Source organism: Gopherus evgoodei, chromosome 16 (genome assembly GCF_007399415.2).
Source record: "Gopherus evgoodei ecotype Sinaloan lineage chromosome 16, rGopEvg1_v1.p, whole genome shotgun sequence".
Taxonomy (NCBI): domain Eukaryota; kingdom Metazoa; phylum Chordata; order Testudines; family Testudinidae; genus Gopherus; species Gopherus evgoodei.
In genome coordinates, this window is record NC_044337.1 from 16,516,859 (window position 1) to 16,539,930 (window position 23,072).

Consider the following 23,072-nt stretch of genomic DNA (forward strand, 5'->3'; position numbering starts at 1 on the left):
GTGGCACCTGCAGTTCAGGAATACTGCTAAGTGTCTCTCTCTCCCTAAGGTATTTATACGGCCCACATCTTCCAGACAGGGCAGTGAGGCACACGGAGAGATGAAGGGCTTGTCTGTGCAAACACTTAATTTGTGATAAGCCGGGTTTTGACTTGACCCTGCACTAGTCCGCACATGCTAAGGATCCATGTGGATCCTGCAGCTAAACACTAAAAGTTCCTTCATGTGCTTTAATCAACTCCCATTTCATGGCAGGGTAGTTCAAAGCACACTAGGGAACCGTTAGGGTGCAACAGCAGTGTCCATGTGGACAGTTAGTGTTCAGCAGGCTAGTGCAGGGTAGATTTGTACCCCAGCTTGCCACAAACTAAGTGTTCATACAGACAAGCCCTCTGACATCCTCAGGACCGCAGAGGATGGCTGTAGTATAAGAGGGAACAGAATCCAGTCTCCAGAGTCCCACGAATATCTTTCTTTCTGTTCCCCTTCATCTTATTTATTTTCCCACCTGTCCCCACCTTGCTCCCAAGAGCCAAGTATCTTGCAGTCTACGACAACCTCCTTTACGTCTCCTCTCCCAGTCCAGCTTCCTGTTGAATTGTCTCTTCCAGGAGCAGGTACCCGGCAAATTGATTCATCTCCATCTCTTTGTCCAAGGCTCAGTCTCTGCTCTCTACTTCTATCTGGGAAGAAGGTAACTGAATCTTCCCGTTCTCTCACTTCCCACCCAGCCCCACTGCAGCTGGATCCTGTGAGCCCAAGGAACCAACACCAACTTCTCAACTGTTTATAAAGGGTCCATGCTGAGTAGAAATGTACTTAACTAAAGATCCCCAGCCCAGAGACATACTCCTGCTGCCGCCTAGCCATGGCTTAAGACAAAGGAACAAAGCAGGGCACAAACCAAGGAACCGCTCCTGTTTATAAAAACAGGCTATTTCTCCAACTGCCTTTGCCCAGATTTGTGCTAAAGCTGATTGCGGCACATAACTAGAAAGCAACAGACGGTTTTAAGGAAGCAGAAAGCTTCACCCACCACCACCTGTTGTGCCCTCGCGTGATCCGGTACACCATTTGGTATGCACTGCAGGTCTTAGATGTGGAGAATCACCCAGTGAAAACCATGGCACAACAATTAGCAGGAGGAAGAGTTTTAAGACACCAGCCTTTCATTTCTGCAGATTCTGGGTTCCAAACCTGGATCAAATTCCAAGTGAAAAGGAATTTTCAAACCAGCCCTTTGCGCCATGTGACCGGCTCAGAAGAGGTGGGAATGTATCGAAATTCAGGAATGAGGTGCATTTGCACAGCTGCACTATGCTCATTATAATGCTCCCTAACTTCTGTAGGTGGATTTTGCAGCTCACTGCCCTTGCACTTCATCCATCCACTTAAAGCAGATCTGAATGTGTGCACTTAATGAGGGATGGAGGGACCAAAACTACAGACTCGATAACTTTGAACATACGCCACACAGAAAAGACAACGTGTTTACGTTCCATCTGCACTTCTGCAGAAAAATGGAGCAATATGTTGTTAGCAAACCTACATTTACTACCCATCGAACCTTCACACAGCCTTGCATGCTGCTTTCTGAATTGCACTTGGCCTTAATGAGCTACTTCCCTGAAAATGCTTTTAATTTATAGCATGAGCACAGATTCTAGTAAATAACAGTTATGTAATATTTAGCATTACCTGGTATTACTTTCAAAGTATTTTACAAACATCAGTGAATTAGTAAGATTTACAGCCCTCCTCATGTCGCGGTAGATAAATAATCTCTCGATATTGTCAGGTGAAACTGAGGTACTGTAACTTGATCAAGGTCAAGCAAACAGAAGTGGGTTCCTAGGGCCTAGACTAGCATCAGATGGGCACATTTTGCAAGTGCCACAATCTGGGAGAAGCAACACTCCGAGTCAAAGGCTTGGTAATCCCAGTGCAAACTATGGCTTTTACATACCATACAATAAACTACAAACCCCCACAAACTTGCCACCTTTTTCCTTTAAGAACAATGCGTCACAGCAACGAGAGTAATTTCAGAGCTGGAGAGGGTTTCTCAGCTCTAATTACTCCCGATCACTCTAATTTACAAGTTTGCCGTATGTCGAAATCACCAAGATTCACACATTTTCAGATCAACAGCTGCCACTATTAGAGAGCAAATCGTGCAGCCTTCTGCACCATTGCAGCAGGCTAGCTGTGGCACCGATGGGTCAGAAGCTAGAAGTGGAAGATGCCACATCTACATAAGGGTGCCAGCAAACTTCAGCAGAGCATGGCAATTTCCCTCCCCAGCCCTGAAGGAAGCTTGAAGGGCAAACCACGGATAGCAACAAAGCAAAACACATTTATAATGAAGTAGGCCTCTGGTTAGTCTTCCTTTTAATCCCTGCATGTTTGTGTCCTTAACCTTGGGACAGTCATGAAGTCAGGACAGCTTTTCGTTTACTGCACATGTAGGGCAAGTTGCCATAGACAGACACATTTTCCAAGACATGCAGGTATACAGACACTTTACATATGGTGCCTTCCATGCAAGGATCATAAAGTAATTTACAAAGAGCAGAAGAGTTCCTATTCTAGAGGTCAGGGAAACTTCAGCATACAGCAGATGACTTTCCCCTAGCGAGTTGGGATTAGATCAAGGTCTCCTATCCAGTCATTTGCTCTAACCAGTAGACAATACTGCCTCCCAGATCAAGACCCATATAGTCTTTTGCATGTTACATTCTACGTTACCTACAGTGCAAAGTAAGATGCCTGTCTTGGATTGTAAGAACTCCTGGAACACTGCTGTCCTTTCCTAGAAGATAAAAGAAACACAGCACATGTTTATACTCTGTTGTGAAGCAAATAAAGAAAATTTAACAGTTCATGTTTAAATCCTCTTCATCTTCCGTCGTTTCTGTCCCACTTTGAGAAGTGAGTGGAATTCTACGGCTCCATCCCAGCACCGCAGGAGATTTGGAAATGAAACAAATCTATGGCAGAAGTGGTGTCACTCCACACAGTAAAGACTATCACACCATCAAGGAAAGTGCAGGGTCTGGTGCTAGCCCAAATGGATGCGCCCAACTCAAGATGGCCAACATCCCAAGGGCTTGTGAAGACGCAGGAGGGTGATGTTACTATGGTGAAAAGGATCACCTGTATCTGTGGGAAAAGGACCCACCAAAGAAGGAAATAGTAGTTTACCTTGGACTAGAAGGAGGCAGCTCAAGCTGCCGGCTTAGAAATAACTGCCTAGGAGAGTCTAGGAGGTTCCCCCTAGTGGTCAAGTTGCGTTAAAGCACCGTGACAGTGGAAAAGAAAAATCACTGCTTTCCTCTCCCCCAATCCATGCAGCCCTCACATCTTTGGGGACTTAAGCATTAGAATCATCAACTGCTGAGCTGAATGAAAGATTTTCTCGAACCCACTCTAAAGCGAGACCCTCCCTGCCATTCCCCCATCAGCATCCCCAGGAAGACGCTCGCATGTGGGGAAGCGGCGTAGCCTTGTCACCAAGTCCTGGGCCATATAAACTGAATTCTCACCAGAGACGTTTCTCACCCTAACAGAGTTTGGAACACGGGCTCATCTGATATCACCTCACACAGCTCTGGTAAGATCTGACACAGCTCTTCCAATTCACCTGCAGCTCTACCTGCAGAACCTTTTGCTATTCCAGGCCTGGGCCTTTCCTGAACAGATGCTGTTTATTGATCCAATCACACTGTATTTTCTTGTGAAATAAACAGGGACTTTGACTTACATCACCCCATCAAACCCCACAAGGCAATCCTTGAACCCACGTCTCCAGAGGCAAAAAGGCTAATGCTTTAATTTACTGTACCCTCCACCACCTCACCTCTCTGCTCAACTGAGGGAAGTCAGTGAACACGTCCCAATCTACTTTCCTGAGTTGTCTTAGATCTCACTCTTTCCATTTCTCTAGCTCAGGCTGTCTCTAGCCTCAGGAATATCACACTTCTCTTTGGTATCTATTGCCAGCAGTTTTTTCCCCTCAAGGTAAAACTGCCCCCACGCTCCAAGCCTTGCTCCAACTCTGATCCCTAGGAATAGGTCTATTTCTAGCAGAGGGCTAGATGAAAGAGACGTCTATGGAATCTTTACCCATTTGCCCCCCGGCTGGACATATCATTCTGCTCTGAGGAAGGACAATAGCAGCCTGGGCCTCTCTGACATGCCCAACCTTCTCCCAACAAAAGCGAAAGAAAAGAACGCGTTGCATCTTGTTGACACTGACAGCAGCCGTGCTCAGCAGTACCATATGGGATCCACAATTTAGCTCCATTAATGCTCTTAATTTGAAGACATCAAGCACTAATTACACACTGGGTACTAAAAAGGCAAAACCCTTCCCCTGATGCCAGCTACTTAGTGGCGTTCTGTTGCCTTAACAGCTGGTCGAGGTAGAGCCGGACCAGACCAGGCCTGCTCACTCTCAGGCGGGCAGGCTGAGGGAAGGCCAGACTGCAGGACAGCGAAGCACATGTTCCTGGTCTTGGCAGGATGGGAATGAGTGAGAAAAACAATGGCTCTTCACCTCTTGCCTCATCAAATGAGCACTGTTCATTTGCCATCTCTGCCTTGCTGCTCAGGGCAGGGCAGTGACTCTCCCCCTGGGAGAGGGGCAGGGAAGAGGATTGCTGACTTTTCAAAGATAATGGCTCACACGTTTCACTCTCCTACTAAGAGAGAATGAACATTCACAGCAGAAACTGACACACTTCTCCTGGCCTCTCACTTCCTTCTGGATCAAATCCCATTCTAATCAGCTGGTCAGCCAGGCCCTGCATGTCCACCACCAACACACCAGTCGCTTTTGTTAGGTGATCTTTCATTGGGTTGGTGTAATACAATCTCCTGCCAGACAACTCCCTCCCACAGGACTGTTCTTTGCAGCCAAAGCCAGACTGCTCAGCTCCAGAAGAATGGGGCCAGCAACTTGTTAGTTGATACACTGGCTGACCGAGTCCTAAACGTTATTTACAATAAACGTTATTTGTAAGATTAGTTCCTTTGTTAGTCAAAGCACTTTCCTGCCTTCCTCAGAAAGCTGAAAATGTAGGCACACAAAGTTTGTCCACTGGGAAACATTGTGTGACTGCATCAGCACGCTGAAACAACAGCACAGCTTTTCTGTAGCGCTTCGCAGGTGTGGATCACTGTTCGCATTAATGCATGGGGAAACCGAAGCCCCCACAAGGTGAAACAACTCACTCAAAGTCACACAATCGATCACTGGCAGAGTCCAGTATAGAAGCCAAGTCTCCGGACTCCCATACCTGTGCCCTACCTGCTGGACCATGTTGGCTGACCAGGGCTGGAATCAGAAAAGGAAGAGGAAGTTTCTGCTGCAAGACAGCAGCTGCAGACCCCTTCACCAGTGTTTTGTTTACACCATGTAATCCCTTGGCTATCAAGAACTCACAACGTGTCTAGAAGCACAGCTGCATAGATTCAACAGCACAGTGAGTGACAACTTTCCAGTCCTAGCACCATGTACCAGAGGGGATGATGATACTGACCTCTTTTGTAAAGTGCTTTGAGAGCCACTGATCAAAGGGAAGATATAAGACCGAGGTATTGGTATTATTATGATGTACCAGTTTTACCCCAATCAAGTAATTGGAAGGTGGTTGTGGAAAAAAACAGATGTGAAAACACTGTTCCTGTGGGGTGGGAGATTAGGGTGGGGGGTAAATGAGGACCATCCTCAGCCCATTCCACTTTTAATACACTTTTCAGCGGTGCTCACCTCCTGTTCCATGTTGCCGTGTAGTCGCAGGAACTTTAAGTGTGAAGAGGAGAGTGGCAAACATTCAGGTTCTTCAGCCTCTTGGCCTCCCAGCAGGACTTTCAGGAGGAGCTTGTAGTGGAACTCCACTTGCTCACAGCTGGAGAAAAAAACGATCATCTTGTGGTGTTTTTCAAACTGCAGGGAGAACAAGAACACGCACACAGCCATGTTTATAAGCCTCTGACGATTCTCTGATCACCAAATGACCTCAATTTCTAATACATCCGAAAACGGACAAATTAAAAATGTTGGCATATAAACTGGCCGCTAAAAACAAAAAGTTCACATCCTACACAGAAGCCTCCCTGCTGAGCTAGGAAGACAGAGGAGAACATCCCACATTGGCACCCTGCATACGTCTCGGGCTCCTAGTTCACTTATGAATAGAGATCCCTTGATGGCCTTGGACCAGGCAATGTCCCTCTCTGAGACAGCTGTATGCCACTGGAACACTACAGCTGACAGAGCCTAGGTTGGGATCTTTGGGAGCTGAAATAAGGGATTTCTCAGTGGAAGGCCCCTAGTTCCACAACTCCTGACCAGAAGAGGTTAGATTGAGCCCAAGTCTGATCACCATCAGAATACAATGCAATTTAGGTATTTGTGCTTCCAAATGGGACTCAGCGTGTGTGTGTAAACTGTATATGTAGAGCTGGCTCCCAACCCCAGATCCTTTGAAAACACACACACACAGACTTGGATTCAGTGGAAGCTTAGCCCAAGGAAGGAGCTCTGGATTTGGCTCACAGACAAAATCAGGCAAACATGGAATGACTTTGGCCATTGGGTTTTATGCACCAGAACACAATCTCATCTGCTACTCGTTTTCATTTTCCATTGCATCACCCTACAGAAAAATAGGAGGTAGAAATGCTCATGAGCCACTTCCCTCTAATCAGGCGTGAATACAACACAAACAGAACCTCACCTTGCACTTCCCCAGGATAAAAGCTGCCAGTGTGACAAGCCTCAGTTTGCTGGGAACCACCACTACATGCTGTTTGAGCTTCTCCGGTATGGCAAAGCCACCCTCTTCCATGTGGGCTGGTGAACCAATGACTTCCTGCTCTGGTGTGGTTCTGTCCCAGGTTTCCTCCACAATGGCAATGCTCACTGGATCATGCAAACTGATATCTGCCAACCTCGTTACTCCTGCACCAAACAAAATCCATTACACACGAAACAGAAGCTTCTCTGCGAGTAAATTGTAGGAAATCATTCTGCTTTGTCTTCTTGAGTATTAATGTAGTAGGGTAAAGACGTGCACCTCAAGAGCAATGCATGCTGTTCTAGAGGAGCAGTACAGGTCGGCTTGAAGTTGATGTAGGTGTAACGTTTTCAAGAAATTGGCAACACATTCCATCAAACTTCAATGTTTGATACATGAGAGATGTGTGATATGAGACAGAGGCATGGTCTAGGCATGTGCTATAACTAGAGGTGCTGGAACAATTTATATAGTGGGGATGCTGAGAGCCATTGAACCAAACTGTAAATCTGATCTATGACGGAAACCACTTCAAGGCAGGGAGTGCGGTAGCACCCCCAGCACCCCTAACTCCAGCAACTATGTCTATAACTTACCTTCTGTGAGCGTGGCTGAGAGCAGGACATTCTGCCGTCTCCCGCTCTCTGCATTTAAAGCATTCAGTATCACGGTCACATCTTTCTCAAAGCCCATGTCCAGGATCCTGCAAATAGATGGAGACCACAGAAGACATTATGGGAAGAGAGAGGAAAAGAGAAGGAAGAGAAGGCTCAAGGCTACATGAGCCAATTAGGAATATAGGACGTGACATAGTGGATTAGACAAGTGGCCTATCTAGTCCTGTATCCCATCTCCAACAGTGGCCAGCACCAGATGTGTCAGAAGGTGCAAGAATCCCTGTAATGGACAACTGTAGAATAACCTGCCCAGAGGGGAAATATCATCCAAACCCCAGGCACTTAGTGGTCGGTTTTTGCCCTGGAGCATGACGGTTTAGATCTCTTATCTTTAAAATACTGAATATATTATCTAATGTAGGTGTAGAGGTTCTTCTTACCCATGTCAAATGTCTAAGCACTTAAAAGTTTACCTGTCGGCCTCATCCATAATCAGCCATTGAATACGACGGAAGTGAATGCACTTTGTGGACTTGATGTGATCAACCAGGCGGCCAGGAGTCGAAATGAGGATATTTATTCCTTTACGTAATCTGTTCAGATTAAATAAAATAACGAGTTCACAGTTTATCCTTCATCTGGTAATAGCAGTGATCTGGATTTGGGAACCGGAGCCCACAGAATACAGGGGAGAAATCCCATCCCCACTAGAGTCAATGTCAGAACTCACTGACTTAAATGGGGCCAGGATTTCACTATAGTTCTTTAAAGAGAAGCTGCTTCACACAGCTAAAATGCAACCAAGGACAACTCATCCCTAGTTTGCAAGAGATGCATCTGAGTTTTCAGCTTTACCCTGCAGAAGTTCCCATTCTTGGATAGCAGCATGTGTATTATCATATCATAGCTCACTTCGCTCTTCACTACACTAGCTCTTCATTTCCGATCATTAATACAAATAATACGTGGCACTAATATGGAGCTTTCTATCTTCAAAACGCTGTACAAATACAGCTGATTAATGCAACCAACTGTGAGATATGTCAATATTTTAATCTTCCTTTTACACAGACAGGGATAAATAACTTTCCCAAGGCCATAAAGTGAGCCAGTGTCAGAGATTAAAACACAGGCATTCCAGGCTCTCAAGTCTTGTCCTGATAAATGCAGGGGTTTTTCCGACGTCAGTGATAAATGTAGATAACGGGGGGTTGAGGCTATTATGAGCTTAAATATATGTGCACACACACACAATTTGCTTATATATAAACAATAATATAAAAATACAGATATCCACACACACCCTATATCAGGGTGGACTGATTTAAATAATCATGGTTAATCATGACTTAAATCAGCAAGCAGGACACCTAAACTTAAAGAATTGATTTTAAATCTTCTCTTGCATTTGTACCTTTTAGTTAATTTCCTTTAAAAAAAAAAAGTTCATTCTCACTGGTTGGTAACGATTAAAATATCTTGATTTGCAACTAAATATAGCTTTTACACTAAATTTGGTACTTGTTTTTGCTGACCAGGAGGGTACACTATCTCTATACACATTTACGTTAGTACTTTTATAGCTGGACATACATTTCATTGAATTTTACTTGGTTTATTATGTTAGGTAATGGTGAGTGATGCATTTCTTATTTACTAGATGATAATTTGAGATTTTTTCAAGCCGCACTTGGATGGAAACTGGAATTCAACTAAAATTACACAAAACCTGCATTTTAAAATTGTGCTGAAAAAAGGCAAGAAAAAAAAAACAAGTTTATCAAAACAAGCTCTGCATTTAAAACTGGTTTCTTAAACAAAGGAAATATTAACTGTAGTTAGTGAACTGATGGATTATTTCTGATCAGCATAGGCCAGATTTTCAAAGGTATGTAGGCACTGTAACGGAGCATGCTCTGTCCCTGTACTCTGGTGCCCCAGAAACTTCTCAGACTCTGTACAATAAGAGGCAACTTCATGTGATTTATTTACATTCCCATCACCAACTCCAATACCGTCTCGTGCAGCAAATGATTTATAGCGCTTTGCCACCGTTAGCCCTTTCCCACAGGGCTAGAGAGGAACAGAGCTCTCTCTTATTGAGCTCTCTGAACTCACTAGGCTCAGCTAGCCCAGGTCCTCTCTCCACCACTTCCTCCCTATGTCTTTCTTGTACCCCTCAGCTGACGGGGCTAATTGGTTCACCAGCCTTCCCAATCTGATCTGCTAATTAACTTGCCTATCCCCAATCAGCCTTGTGGAGGGGAATAGGGCTGATTGGTACATAAGTGATCAGAGTGTTGGCTCATCTGTTAGCTTCCAGCACTGTCAAAAGCACCCAAAGATGCAGATAGGTGCATAGTGGGACTTTCAAAAGTGCTGACACAGTTTGGGCACCTAACTCCCATTGAAATCAATGGGAGTAAAGAGAATCAGCACCCAGCATTTGAAAACCCCAAAAGGCACTTATCAATATCATTGAGGCCAAAAGTATGACTGGGTTCAAAAAATAATTAGGTGAGTTCCTAGAGGATAGATCCGTCAATGCCTGTTAACCAAGATGGCTAAACCTCTGACTGCCAGATGCTGGAACTGGATGACAGGGGATAGATCATTCAGTAACTGCTCTGTTCTGTTCATTCCCTCTGAATGAGCAGAGGCACTGGTCACTGTCAGAAGACAGGATACCGGGCTAGATGGACCATTGGTCTGACCCAGGATGGCAGTTCTTATGTAATACCTTTAAACATCTGGCACCACATCCTTCAGATGTTTAGAATTAGTAAACCTCTTTGTCTTTCACCTGCTTTTTATTCATAGATTGGAGGAGAAAACCAGCCTTCCTGTGTTTTCAATTCCCAAATCAGCTTCCCAACTTTGAATGAACTAATTCAAATGAAGAAAACGTTTCCTCTGCACATGCTACTGAAACTGAAACCAAAAGTAATTAAGGCAAAAGCTTTTCTGCACAACACAAACTGCAAATACTTCCATTTGGAAAAAATGTAAATACCAGCATTTGCTTCATTCGAAAGATGGACAATAATACAGATACTTAATGCAGAAGATGACTGTTACATTTATAAGCTTGAGCGGACCACAAAAAATTAAACGCATTTTGTTCTTGATTTTGTACATAATTTAAAAAGCAGTATTAACTCACTCAGAGTTGAGGAGGGTGCAGTGAAGCAGCATATTTTTTAAATGTTAAATTATTTTAATAGCTTACAGCAAATTTAATTGTAGCCGGTTCATTAAAAAAGATATATCTATTTTTTAAAAAAGCCAGTTTTGATTTTTAACCACACGGGGTGTACAAGTATATATTACAGCTGGTAAAAAAAAAATTCCAATGGAAAGGACTTCCACTGGAAAATATCTTTTCATCTAACTCAAAACTTTCTGTGGGAAAGTGTTGATTTTTGAGGACATTTTGAAAACAAATTGAAATGAAAGGTTTTGATAATGCTGAAAAGTTCCATTTTGACTTTTTCATAACGGAACACTTCCGTTTGTTGTTCCAAAACAAAAAGTTGTTTTGAAATCTACTAAATAACAACATAAAACTAAAAAAACAGATCAAAATCAAAATAAAACTTTGATCCAAAACAAAAAAAACATTCGAAAATTGTTCTGCAGAATATTTAGAAAGTCTTTGGTTTGGTTCCGATTCAGAACTAAAACAAATTCCAAACTCGTAGAATTTCCCACAAAAGGGAAGAGCTGGTTCCTGCACAGTTTTTATATATGTAATAGCCACTCATGCAAGAACACTGTTTAGGATTATTTGCTTTCTTGGTCGTCCATCGATCCGATGATGACAAATCTGAGCAAGTCATCTATTGTTGGTCTCATGGTGTGCCCTCTGATGGCTATACAAGCCAACTCTAGAGGTACACATTTGGCTGCAGATGGTGCATGGGAAGTTTGCAGTCAGTGGGTTGTGCGCTGCTGGTGCTCTGTGACGTCGTTCGCGTGCCTCTTGTAGACGCCGGCAGCGTTGCTTACAGTTAAATAAACAGGGCGAGATTTCAACAGTAGGGGGAAAAAAATCCTGCTGTTCTTCCCAGGCAACAACACTCCTGTTGCAGACAGCGCTGCAGACTAAGCAAATACAGGTGTTTGTCAGAGAAAGAAAAACACTGACATTGACAGGGATCATCTCATCAGAAGGCTCAACAATTTAAAACTAGAGTTAACTGAGGGAGGAGAATGCTCCCTGCTGACCCAGTCACTAGTTCTGTGTAAGATCTGGAGGGGGTTCACCTCTTTATCAGGCCACAAGCATCTCTCCCAGTAAAAAGGCATTCTCAGCAATGGAAGCAGATGAAAGGATACAAGTAGAACCCAAATATAGTTTTAAGAAGTTGGCTTCCTACCTGGCTTTTTCAGACTTCCTCTTTTCTCCCCCCATTAGCACGCCAGGCACAATCCAGGTAAACGGCTACAATGGGAGTAAACCAAGACCTATATGAAGTAGTCTTAAGAAGAGGCTAATCCAAAACTGATTTCTCTTGACATAAAGACAGGCAACTCAGGTTTATAGCTGTGCTTCTGATTTGATCTAACAGATACAGCCCACATGAACTGTACCACCTGCAGCTAAATATCAGTGGTAAATGTAATTCTAGCTATTTAACTTGCTTCTAATGTTGTTTGGGAAGATGGAAATACAACCATTTTTGCATCGCTTCCAATAATATAGTAAGTCTCCCCCTCCTCTCTGTGTAACCTAAATGATTCAAGACAATTTGCAATTCTATTTCATCCTGCTGCCTTTTAAGCAAAATCTTCCAATAGCCAAGCAAAATATACAGAAACATAATAAAGGTCCTTTATGTAGGTTTGTTATCCGGCTAATAAAGGCTTCGAAGGTGAAATACCAGCCTCACTGAAGTCAATCGGAGTTCTATCATTGACTTCGATGGGGTCCTCATCTCCGGTAGAATTGAGCGTAGCCCAGTCTTTAACAGAGGAAAACAACATATGCACCCCATCCACCTCATTCAAGAGGGGGCATGGAAGATAGATGTAACATAAGTTTTAACACTGTGCATACATATCTTGTAGTTAATTAAAGGCCAGAACATTGCTCAGCTTGTTACATGCCACATAGCAATATAAGAACTGCCCTAATGGAGCGGGTCATTGGACCATCTAATCCAGCATAGCATCTCTAATAATTCATTACATTCAAACTTATAATAAATAAATAAATAAACAAACAAACAGACAATATTTTAAAAGGACTGTATCTAACGTTCTAGGTGCCCCAACACTTCATGAATAACACAATAAAATCCCAGCAGCATTAATCATTTCAACAGGAATTCAGCCAGCTCTTTACAGAAATGCTTTTCTACACCTTCACCATTATGGGAAGCCCTTCCAAAAACCCGATCAAACCAATTAGCTATACCAGAAAATGTAGCTACACCAACACTATAAATTTTACCACACTGGACCCTCGTACTATAACAAAGCAGTGGCCCTGATTGTATTTTAACAAGATTTAGTCTTGCTTGTATGGATATGACTTGTCACACATAAGAAAGAAGAAAATAAAAGAGCCCGAGCCCAATTCTTCCCACCCTCCCCCCAGTTGAAATGTCACCTTTAACTGCTCTAGATCTTGATGGAACACAATTGGTCAATGTTAAAAAGATCTTAATTTAATATCAAAGATTTTCTAATTATGACATCTAATTACAAAGAAAAAAATGACTAAAGTATTTTTAAAATGTCTTTAATGCAATTTAAAAAAACACACCTTGACAGTAGGTGATGGGGTAGGACTTGGGGAATCAGCTGGCTGTTTGAATGCATGGGAAGGCAGAGACTAAGGCCTAGATCTTGCACATGCTTATTCACAGGCTTAACTTTACCACGGGCCGTAGTCCCATTGAAATCAATGGAACTACTCATGGAAGTAAAGTTCAACATATGTTTGCAGGACCATGCAAACGAAAGCTGTTGTAAGAGATGTTCTATTAGTCTTATCATCATTTTCTTTGGGTTAATTTAACCAAATTATTATTATTTTTTTTTAACCAACATAGCACTTTGCAAGTCTCCAATTTCCCCACACAGTTAAGTGGCTATCTGATTCCCTGAGGCTTATTTTACTACATCAGAGCCTTCTCTGTCTAACATCAATCTGAGTCCAGTAACATTTATCCCCGTAAGAGTTCTCATTCAGAGCCATGGAAATTCTGAAGCAGTGGCAGGGATCTCTAAAAACAAAACATTGCAAAAAAATCTATTTTTAATATCTATTACTCTTAACAAATACGTATTTAGCTCCCTAGGGTATTATAATGAATCAGCACAGCAGTCACTGAATAGTTGAAAACATCCAACAGGAAAAATCAAGCTTCAGTGTGCTGGGCTTTCCCTTGAATGCTAAAAATAAAGTGAACTGGTTTTATTCTTTATATTAAGGACCAGAAATCCTGTTACATATTGAGTCCCCTCAACTCCCTATTGCGCTTAGGGGAAGTGATGGTGCTTAGCATCTCAAAGCAAAAGGCTCGAGAAGAACTGAGAAGGAAATAAAAGAATGAAATCCTTACCTTCAGCAATTTCTGGACTGTATCAAAGCTCTGTAGGGCAAGCTGCAGATATCAATAGATGAAAATAAAGTTTTATGGACATCTGACACGTCTGTATTAGAAGGATAGTGTCACACAATTTAGATTAAAATTTTGATTTTTCTGCAGACTCTTAAAAACTGGTGATGTATGTTATTAGAATTCTGAATATCTTTATTAAATAAAAATATATATATACCCCACCCAGTATCCTACTCATTAGTCAACAAAAAGGAAGAAACCTCTATTAGCTTTGGACCTATACAAAAACAATGTCTTGTGCTCCCTCTGCTGGTTCAAATTAATAAACACTGTTCTCAGAGCTGTGCACGTTTCTGTTAACATCTTCAGTGATGCTGATGCACAGGAAAGAAACTATCTGAGGCATGCTGGGTTTTCCTTCACTAAAACCAGTGTGGGATAATATGGAATCTCTTCTGGGAGAAAACTGTTAGAGAAAGGGAGTGTAAACCATAGGTTAAAGCAGTGGACAGGCAGCCAGCATTCCAGCATTCCAGCATTGCCACTGACTCACTATGCGACTGAGGACATGCTGTATGATCTTTCTGCAACTTCATTTCCCCACCTGCAAAGTGGGGGCAATATCCACCTAGCTCACACTGCACATGTATATGAGTGAGGCTTATTTATGCAGGTAAAATTATTTGAATTCCTCTGACGAAACATGGACAAGTGCTAAATATTATTTATTTGCCAAACTTTCAAAGAGGCCATTACAAACTCTGGAAAGTAAAAATAATACCAATTGTAATCACAGGCTAACTTTAAAAATGTACTCAACAGCAACCCTTTAATCCATTTTACGAACATGCTTTGTATTCATGGAACATCTTTAAATAGCTTCAGAGCCTTCTCCCTTCTCAGAATTGAGCTGAGATACTGCAGTGCAGGTTGCATAAAACATTGTGCCCAAAACTAGTTACCTGTGATCAATTCTCCACATGGAAGTTATTAGCGTTTGATATGGAAAACATTGATACTCTGCTCTGAAATTGCCTTTGCAAGGCAAATAAAACAAATCAAATAAGAGTTCAGAGAACAAACCAACTCCTGGTTTGCCATGCATTCACTGATGGATTTGAAAAGGGGCTTTAAAAATCAACAGGAACGTCTGTATAAACTCTTGCGTTTACAGCACTGATTTTACTCACAAACTCTCCCTTCCCATGCTAGACAATTATCTCCCTTCCCATATATTAAGCCAAGGAGTTTCCAATGTTGCCAACCAATTCTTAAACACAAGGGGAAACTTGGATGTTTCTCCCCAACTTACTTCTCACTAGCTAAGATATCTCACGAGAACACTTGGGTTTGCCAATAGCCCAAACCTGCTTCTACTGGAATCAATGGCCAAATACTCAGAGCCTGAGAAAATAACAGAAACGACAACACTAAAATGCCAGCACTAACCTTAGAAAAAAGGTGACTTAACTTACCTCTCTTGTTGGAACTAATATAAGTGCATAAGGCCCATCACTGCGCTGCAAAAGAAGAGACAGAGTACCATTGAGCAGAATGCACCATGAACTCAGAGAATCATAGAACACAGAGGTGGCTATTGGCTCATGAAATCAATCCTAATGGGATTCAAGGCAGGATTGTCCCCCTCACTGCATTGCCCAGTCCAATTTGAAATTACTCAAAGCAGTGGAGATTCTATCACTTCCCTTAAGGCTTCTAGTGAATTTCTACTAGACGGCAGAGCTCTATTAGGAAGCTTTTCCCTGACAGTTGACCTACATTCGCTTTTGCACAGTGACATTCCATTACTCCTACTTATAATCATAAACAAATCTTTTTTCCCCTCCCTGGTGCTAACAGCCTTTAAATATTAGTAGAGGATGATCTTCTCTTTTTTGCACTCTGAAATCCACCATGCTCATTGTGTACCTAAGATTTTATTATTTTACATACACCTGTTATATATGAGCTATACAATTTCACATACTATTTCTTAGTCTGCAGAAATACACTAATATTTGATGCACAGAAACAATCAGACACACAAGGGACAGATAGTGACAACCCAGGCCATTCTGCAATTATTTCAACCCATAAAGAATTTAAGAACAAATCCCCCTTGTCACACCCTAAAGAGGCACAAAACAGGAGGATGGATCTGCAGCACCATCCCTTGGGTCAACATATTGATCTGAATGGGGAGAGGCTGTTGAAATACTGTATATGGAGGCCAGGACATGAAGAGGAGAAAGCATACCAGAAACCTGCCTTTGCAAGTCTCCAGACCTCCACTCTAGTTCTGAGTCACTGCCATGCTCTGGAGCCAGTCTCCTGGCATACGCTGACCACTCCCACCAGACTTTGAAAAGACATGGAGAGGGAGCTACTCCTGTTTCTAGAAATGACAACTTCCAAATGCTTTAAGCCTGGTAACCCTTGATGGACTTAAGAGGGAACATGTAGGATAAAGCAGCTGTTCCCCGACTCCTCCTGCTTCAGCAACATGGATCCAGGCTTTATTGCTGCAGAAAGGAAAGAGGTAGCTATGCAGGAGTGGTGGAGGAAATCTACCATGTAACCATCTTTCCCGCTACACAGATATTTCCCTACCCCTACGCTGCACCTTGAGATTTTGGCCCATCCACCCACCCTCTTTACTACATTAAATGTAGGGGAACATAAAGTCCTTAATATTTTTCTTATATTGCTTTTATATTTACTGAGTAAGAGGGTCATGTAGGCCAAATTTCAAACTGTCATAACTAAATAGGGAGAGAGATTGCTTAACCATCATAACAAGGAGAGACACTACTGACCGCAGTGCACCAGCTGTAATTTATTTTTATTGCTTCAAAAATTAAGACAGCACACTTATTTCTATGGTACACACCTGTATTTTTGACTTCATTCCCTGCAAGGACTGTACAAGGGGGATGCCATAAGCAAGAGTTTTACCTTAGTAAGAAAAACAACAAGATGTTTATGTCATTTTAAAAATGGTAGAAATTGCAGATTTCAACAGTGGTGGGAAATAAAATTTAATTAATAGAAGGTTTAAAGCAAACAAAAGTCAACCCGTGGAACTCACTGCCATGGGATGCTGTGAAGGCCAAAAAGTATAACTGGGTTCAAAAAATAATTAGATAAGTTAATGGATGATAGATCTATCAATGGCTATTAGCCAAGATGGTCAGGAATGCAACCCTGTGCTCCACATGTCCCTAAAACTCCAACTGCCAGAAGCTGGAATTGGACTACAGGATTACTGGTCACTCAGAATTGCCCCATTCTGTTCATTCCCTCTAGAACACTTGGCACTTGCCACCATCAGAAGACAGGAGACTGGGCTAGATGGACCTTTGGTCTGGTCCAGTATGGCCGTTCTTATGTTCTTCAGAGCATCATGAAAAGACAGACATCCCACTACTCCTAAATTGAGGTCAGAGGCCAGAAACCTCAAATGGGAAGCTTGATGGGTCATGGGGTCAGACTGGGAGAAAAACGTGGTGATATTCTTTCCAGCCCCACCTGTGTGAATCGGCAAAATTTGATGCTGCTCACAAAACACTGAGCAGGTATTCAAAATATGACTGTGTGCGCAGCCTGTATCCACTGGTCCCCTTGAGTGTGGCTTCCTCTTAGGCCTTTGCTGGGTTCCTTGGGTTTGGGACTAGCTGACAGATGCATGTCATGATTGAGACACACTGGTAGAGCTGCATGGAAGAAATCTGCACACCTCATATCTATAGTTTGCCTGTCTCTAGCTAGTGTCGTCGGTCTATCATTTTCACAACTGAAACAGGCGAACGTAATGCTTAGTTTGAGTATACGGAATTCAAACAATATTGTACCTGAATAAGGAACACTGTCAATTAAATACTGACCTGACCCCGTCTGGGACCTGACCAGTGCATCCTTGCCTTTTAGCAGCACAGGAATAGTTTGCTTCTGAACACTATGTAACAAATAACACAAATTAAGAACACACAAGCACCAACTCAGTCTCAAAGGTATTTATAAAGATGTGAGGTTTTAAAACTCTTCAATTGTTTCAAAACCATGGACCTGGGTTTACACAACCTGGGTGCTCTCCCAGTTATTGCTGAAAATTACTACCTCAGAAATGGGGATTCGTGAAAATAGAGCAACAAAAAAGTGTTATTTATGCTAAATAGAATTAAGGATGATTTTGTGGTTAAAGCCCAAGAACCAGGACTCCTGGGTTCCATTTCCAGCGCTGCCAAAGACTCTCTACATCAAGTTACTTTATGGCTTGATTTTTGGAGGTGCAGCACACCCACAGCTTTCGTAGACTTTCACAGGAATTGTGGGGGCTTATGAATTAATTATGTTTGTAAAGGGCTTGGAGATCATTCAATGGAAGGCGCTACAAAAGTGGAAAGTATTTTATACAGGTTAGTTTACCTGGTCATACTAGACATCTTCAAGACAATGGTTATTGTGGAAATCTAAAGAGATAAATACAGTGTTAAAAGATTTTCATGCTATACTACTCACTTTTGCAATTCAGGAGAGGGAGAAACCCCAAAGCCTCTCTTTCTGATCACTAATCCAGGCAAGTGCTTGGAAAAGTTCACTGGTCCTACAAGCATTCCTGCTCGTCCCTCAGAATGTTATTAATCCTGGCGGGTCATGACATGCTACCAAATCATGGCCGCTGCGTGATCCTCAACATATTTTGGTCTGCAACCCACATGAAACCATGAGAGGTGTTTGGATGCAGTGGGATCGGGTACCAGCTGGGCCTGGTATTAGCTGAGAAACATGGATCTGGGACTGGTGGGGGTATGGGCTACTGGGGTTGAAATGGCATCTGCATGTAGTGCTGATGCTGGATGGAACACAGCTAAGGGTACTGACGGGGATGTTGATGCAAAAGCTGCCCTCAGATGGCAACATCACGAATGAGCTAATCTGAGTCACCAGGAGCAGTTTCTACAAGGAGCATGTCTCACTTCACAGGGAGACATCCTCCAAAAGTTCATCTCCAAGTATAAAACCACAAACCCTCCCAAACAAAGACCCATTAAAAATAACTCAGTAAAACAGCCTTACACCACTACACAATGACCTTGTTGCCAGTCTAGCACTCACCAGATGGGGATGGAGGTCCAGCTGGCTGAAAGAATCTGAAGTGAAAACTTTTTCCTGCACCTGTTTCACTCCACCTCTGCAAGTTAGGAGAAATAATCCAAAGCAACGTGAGACAGTTCCAATCACCCAAGGGCTACAGGCCAGATTCATAGGAGAGTCAAGCTTGGGTTCCAATGCAAAGATCCCAGTGGCAGGAAGTCTGCCTGGAACAAGACATTTGCCTGGGGAAGGGACATGGTCAGGCCTGCCATGGAATATGCTAATTCAGCACATCCCCGGGGCACCCTCCAGAGGAAGCCCCCATTATCGGTGGAATCCTAATGTAATTTCCAACTTCTGGAGACAACAAGAGTGAATATGACTCCTTACTTAATGCTGCTTTTTCTTTACAGGGGCTCCCATGAAAGCCTACTTTCACAATCGAGCACGACAGACAATGAAGGAAAACTACCTAGTCAGTACATTGTTAACAGCAGCTAGGGAACCTATTACAATACTCCAGCTCCCGAGGGCCCACCCCACCAAAGGGCATGGGATTCATAAAGGACAATCAAGAAATAAAACAATTTAGAGCCAGGTTAAATCCATAGGGCAAAGCTTTTAAACCAGGATGGTCTCCATGCTACAATGCTATAAATCTAGGGAGTGGTCTGAGACCACTCTCTGTCATAGGTCTAATTCTTCCACCTGCCTCTTAATTTCATGACATAATTTCATGACAAAACTCCTACTGACTTCAGGGGAAGCAGAATCAGGATCTTTGTCTTATTAGATCAGAGGCTTTCAGCATGGGGGTCACAACCACCCTGCCCTTCCTATTCTAGTCTACATGAGTTCTTATACCTTCCCGGACTGTTAAATGGGAGAAGGAGCCTGGCTAGAACCACAGTACATGGGTTGGGGATCCTGGTCTAGAAATGGCTGAAAACTACCATCCTAGATGGATGATGAGACTGTAAGTATATAGCAAGGGGGGAAGGGGGAGGACAAAACCTCATGCTTTATACATATACGGGTGAGAAATCAATTGCATTTTAGAGGGGAAGGGGGGTTGTTTGTTTAAAATACCTGTGAATTTCTGGAATCTTAGGGTTGTTTTTAAACAGACAAGACGTCTTAATGAAAGGTCTGCTGCGTAGGCTCTCATTCTGTCTGTCAGTCGAGTGTTTCTTCGGAGGAGATTTTGATGACAAATTTCCCTTCACGCAGATGTTAGCCTCCTTAGTGCATTTCTTGATTGGGGATACTGACAACTTGGGTTTCTGCTTTGCAGGTGTGCCTTCGTCTGCCCATTGGAGCTTCCTTTTCAGAGTTTTAGATTGCTTCAGCGTTAGCAAATAAACAGGATGGATTAGTATGTAAGGATTAACTATGCAATATTATACCCTTCCTAAAGCCCTAGAGAGTTGCATCTCTTCCTGTTGGAACCTTCACAGCCATGTACAGAGAACAGGGTTTGATTTTGCAACTGGACCTGTTCACGTTCTTCAGAGCAGAAACTTTAAGGCAAATAGTAATAATCTAAATTCTTATTTTGGTGCCCATTACTGCAGTATCTGATCCAGTTTCTGTAACTGAACAGTACCCTCTTTAAAATATATATCATCCAAATCTTTGCTGTGCAAATCTCATGAGCAGACCTCCACCCCTCCTCTTTCTTTTTTTTCCTTCCTTCCTTCCTTTCTTTCTTCCTTTCTTTCAGGGATGAATCCTCCTTGATTCTGACCTGTGCTTCCATCAGGCTTCAGGAATTCTGATCTCTATTCCTGGCTCTATAGTGAGCCTGATTTCTTTTGAAATTCCTTCTGCTTCCTCTGAGAAATGTTTTTGCTCACCCCATATTCCTCTGTCAATACTGAGGCACACAATTAATTTAACTTTCTTCCATCACTAAATGTCCTTCATCATCTCATGCATGTCCTACATCAGTCACGTCGTTTTGCTTAGGAACTTGAAAACTTTCTGAATCACCTTAACTCTCTGAGCAATCCTCTATTCTTTCTCTGCTCGACCTCATATTTCCTCCCTATCCTCCACGTTCTTGATTTCATTCTGCAATCTTTCCAGCCCTCTCTGCATGTGCTTCTCAAACCCTTTATTATGTTCGGCCTGTCTTTCTTCAATTATATTGGCCTTTACAAAACATAAACTCTTAGGGCATGTTCCTTATCTAGTGTAAATCAATGCAATGCTACTGACTTCAATGGAACTGTGTCAATTTACACCAGTTTAGGATGTGCCCCTTATTTCATAGATGGCTAACAGAAGTCTTAAGCACTTGAGTACATCAATTTCTCTTCGAATATTTTTTATTACCCCTCCATGTCCTTTCTCCCATTGATTTATCTTATTTAATGTTGTCCAACATCTTACACATTCGTCCAAAATGTGCTCAAATTCAAAGGGGGACTGTCAATGTAACGCTTTTTTCTTAAAAAAGTTCCCCAATCAGGCAGTTAAGATGTCACCAATCCCACTCCTACGTGCCCCTTCTAATATCAGTTTAACCCTAGTGCCCTCAAACACTTACATCACAAACATTTTCATACTAATAACAAAAATAATATTAACACATCTGCATCCGCTTAAAAACCATCATGCTCTCACAGTGACTAAGAAGATTTGTCATATGCTCATGATGTTAAACAACTTTCTTCAGAATTCTCTCCTCTACTGGGAAATAACTTGCTAACTGAATCCTATAATTCCATTGATTATGTAATTTTCAAAAGTGCCTAAGTCACTTTGGTGCTTTTGAAAATGTACACAAAATTCAACAAACTTCAAATGACTCAAGGACAAATTATAAACTGAGGTGGCGGCCTGTAGACAGCTGAGAATCTTCCTAGCATCCGAAGTTCGAAAAGGCTTAAGTTACAAAACAGGCCTATGCCTGCCATTTTCAAAATCATGCCCATCAGGTGATGTATCTTTCACTTCGATATTCACAGCCAATAATCCTAATCCGAAAATCACATCTACATGGGGAGACCTTTGCACTCATGTAGAGGCACACTGACTTCAACGGGATTCAGCATGGGTGCAAATTCCATCCATGGGGGTGGAACCCAACAGACTCCAAAGCACAAGACCCAGTGCTACACATTTTCTTGGCTGTAGATACTTATGCAGCCCTTTTGGCATTTCATTTACTGATCAAGAACAGTCACAAGGGAATCTCTTTGCTGACTATACAATGATTAATATATATATTAAGAATATTTATTATCATTTGTTAACTATGCTTGGTACTATTCAAGACAAATGAAGACTGCAGGTGCTGGGTGGTGGTGGTGGCCTGTGATATACTAGGGGTCAAACAAAATGATCTGTTGTCCCCTCTGGCCTTAAACTCTATGACTATGGCCTGGTCTACACTGTGAACTTAGGTCGAATTTAGCAGCATTATCTCGATTTAAGCATGGACTTGTCCACACGACGAAGCCCTTTTTTCCGACTTAAAGGGCTCTTTAAATCAATTTCTTTACTCCACCTCCAACAAGGGGATTAGCGCTGAAATTGGCTTTGCCAGGTCGAATTTGGGGTAGTGTGGACGCAATTCGACAGTATTGGCCTCCAGGAGCTATCCCAGAGTGCTCCATTGTGACCGCTCTGGACAGTGCTCTCAACTCAGATGCACTGGCCAGGTAGACAGGAAAAGGCCCGCGAACTTTTGAATCTCATTTCCTGTTTGGCCAGTGTGGCAAGGTGCAGGTGAGTGCAGATCTCATCAGCACAGGTAACCATGATGGAATCCCAGGATCGCAAAAGAGCTCAAGCATGGACCGAACGGGAGGTATGGGGTCTGCTCGCCATATGGGGAGATGAATCCATGCTAGCTGAACTCTTTTCCACTAAACGAAATGCCAAAACATTAGAAAAAGTCTCCAAGGGCATGAAGGAAAGAGGCCATAACAGGGACACACAGCAGTGCTGCGTGAAAATTAAGGAGCTAAGGCAAGCCT

The 23,072-nt window shown here is 42.6% G+C and overlaps 1 protein-coding gene across 2 annotated transcripts in view; it reads right to left on the reverse strand.

Moving 5' to 3' along the window:
• The window catches only part of DDX31 (DEAD-box helicase 31), a 68,720-nt gene that overhangs the window by 41,852 nt on the left and 3,796 nt on the right, over positions 1 to 23,072 (reverse strand). For both annotated transcript variants that reach the window (XM_030535496.1, XM_030535497.1), the window contains exons 2-14: positions 20,176 to 20,429; positions 19,108 to 19,183; positions 18,418 to 18,461; positions 17,877 to 17,947; positions 16,883 to 16,947; positions 15,468 to 15,512; positions 13,993 to 14,034; positions 11,800 to 11,864; positions 7,894 to 8,013; positions 7,400 to 7,506; positions 6,744 to 6,967; positions 5,774 to 5,950; positions 2,753 to 2,812 (exon numbers count right to left, since the gene is read on the reverse strand). In XM_030535496.1, the coding sequence (XP_030391356.1) occupies positions 2,753 to 2,812; positions 5,774 to 5,950; positions 6,744 to 6,967; positions 7,400 to 7,506; positions 7,894 to 8,013; positions 11,800 to 11,864; positions 13,993 to 14,034; positions 15,468 to 15,512; positions 16,883 to 16,947; positions 17,877 to 17,947; positions 18,418 to 18,461; positions 19,108 to 19,183; positions 20,176 to 20,429 (1,350 nt within the window). The remainder of the gene's footprint in view (positions 1 to 2,752; positions 2,813 to 5,773; positions 5,951 to 6,743; positions 6,968 to 7,399; positions 7,507 to 7,893; positions 8,014 to 11,799; positions 11,865 to 13,992; positions 14,035 to 15,467; positions 15,513 to 16,882; positions 16,948 to 17,876; positions 17,948 to 18,417; positions 18,462 to 19,107; positions 19,184 to 20,175; positions 20,430 to 23,072) is intronic.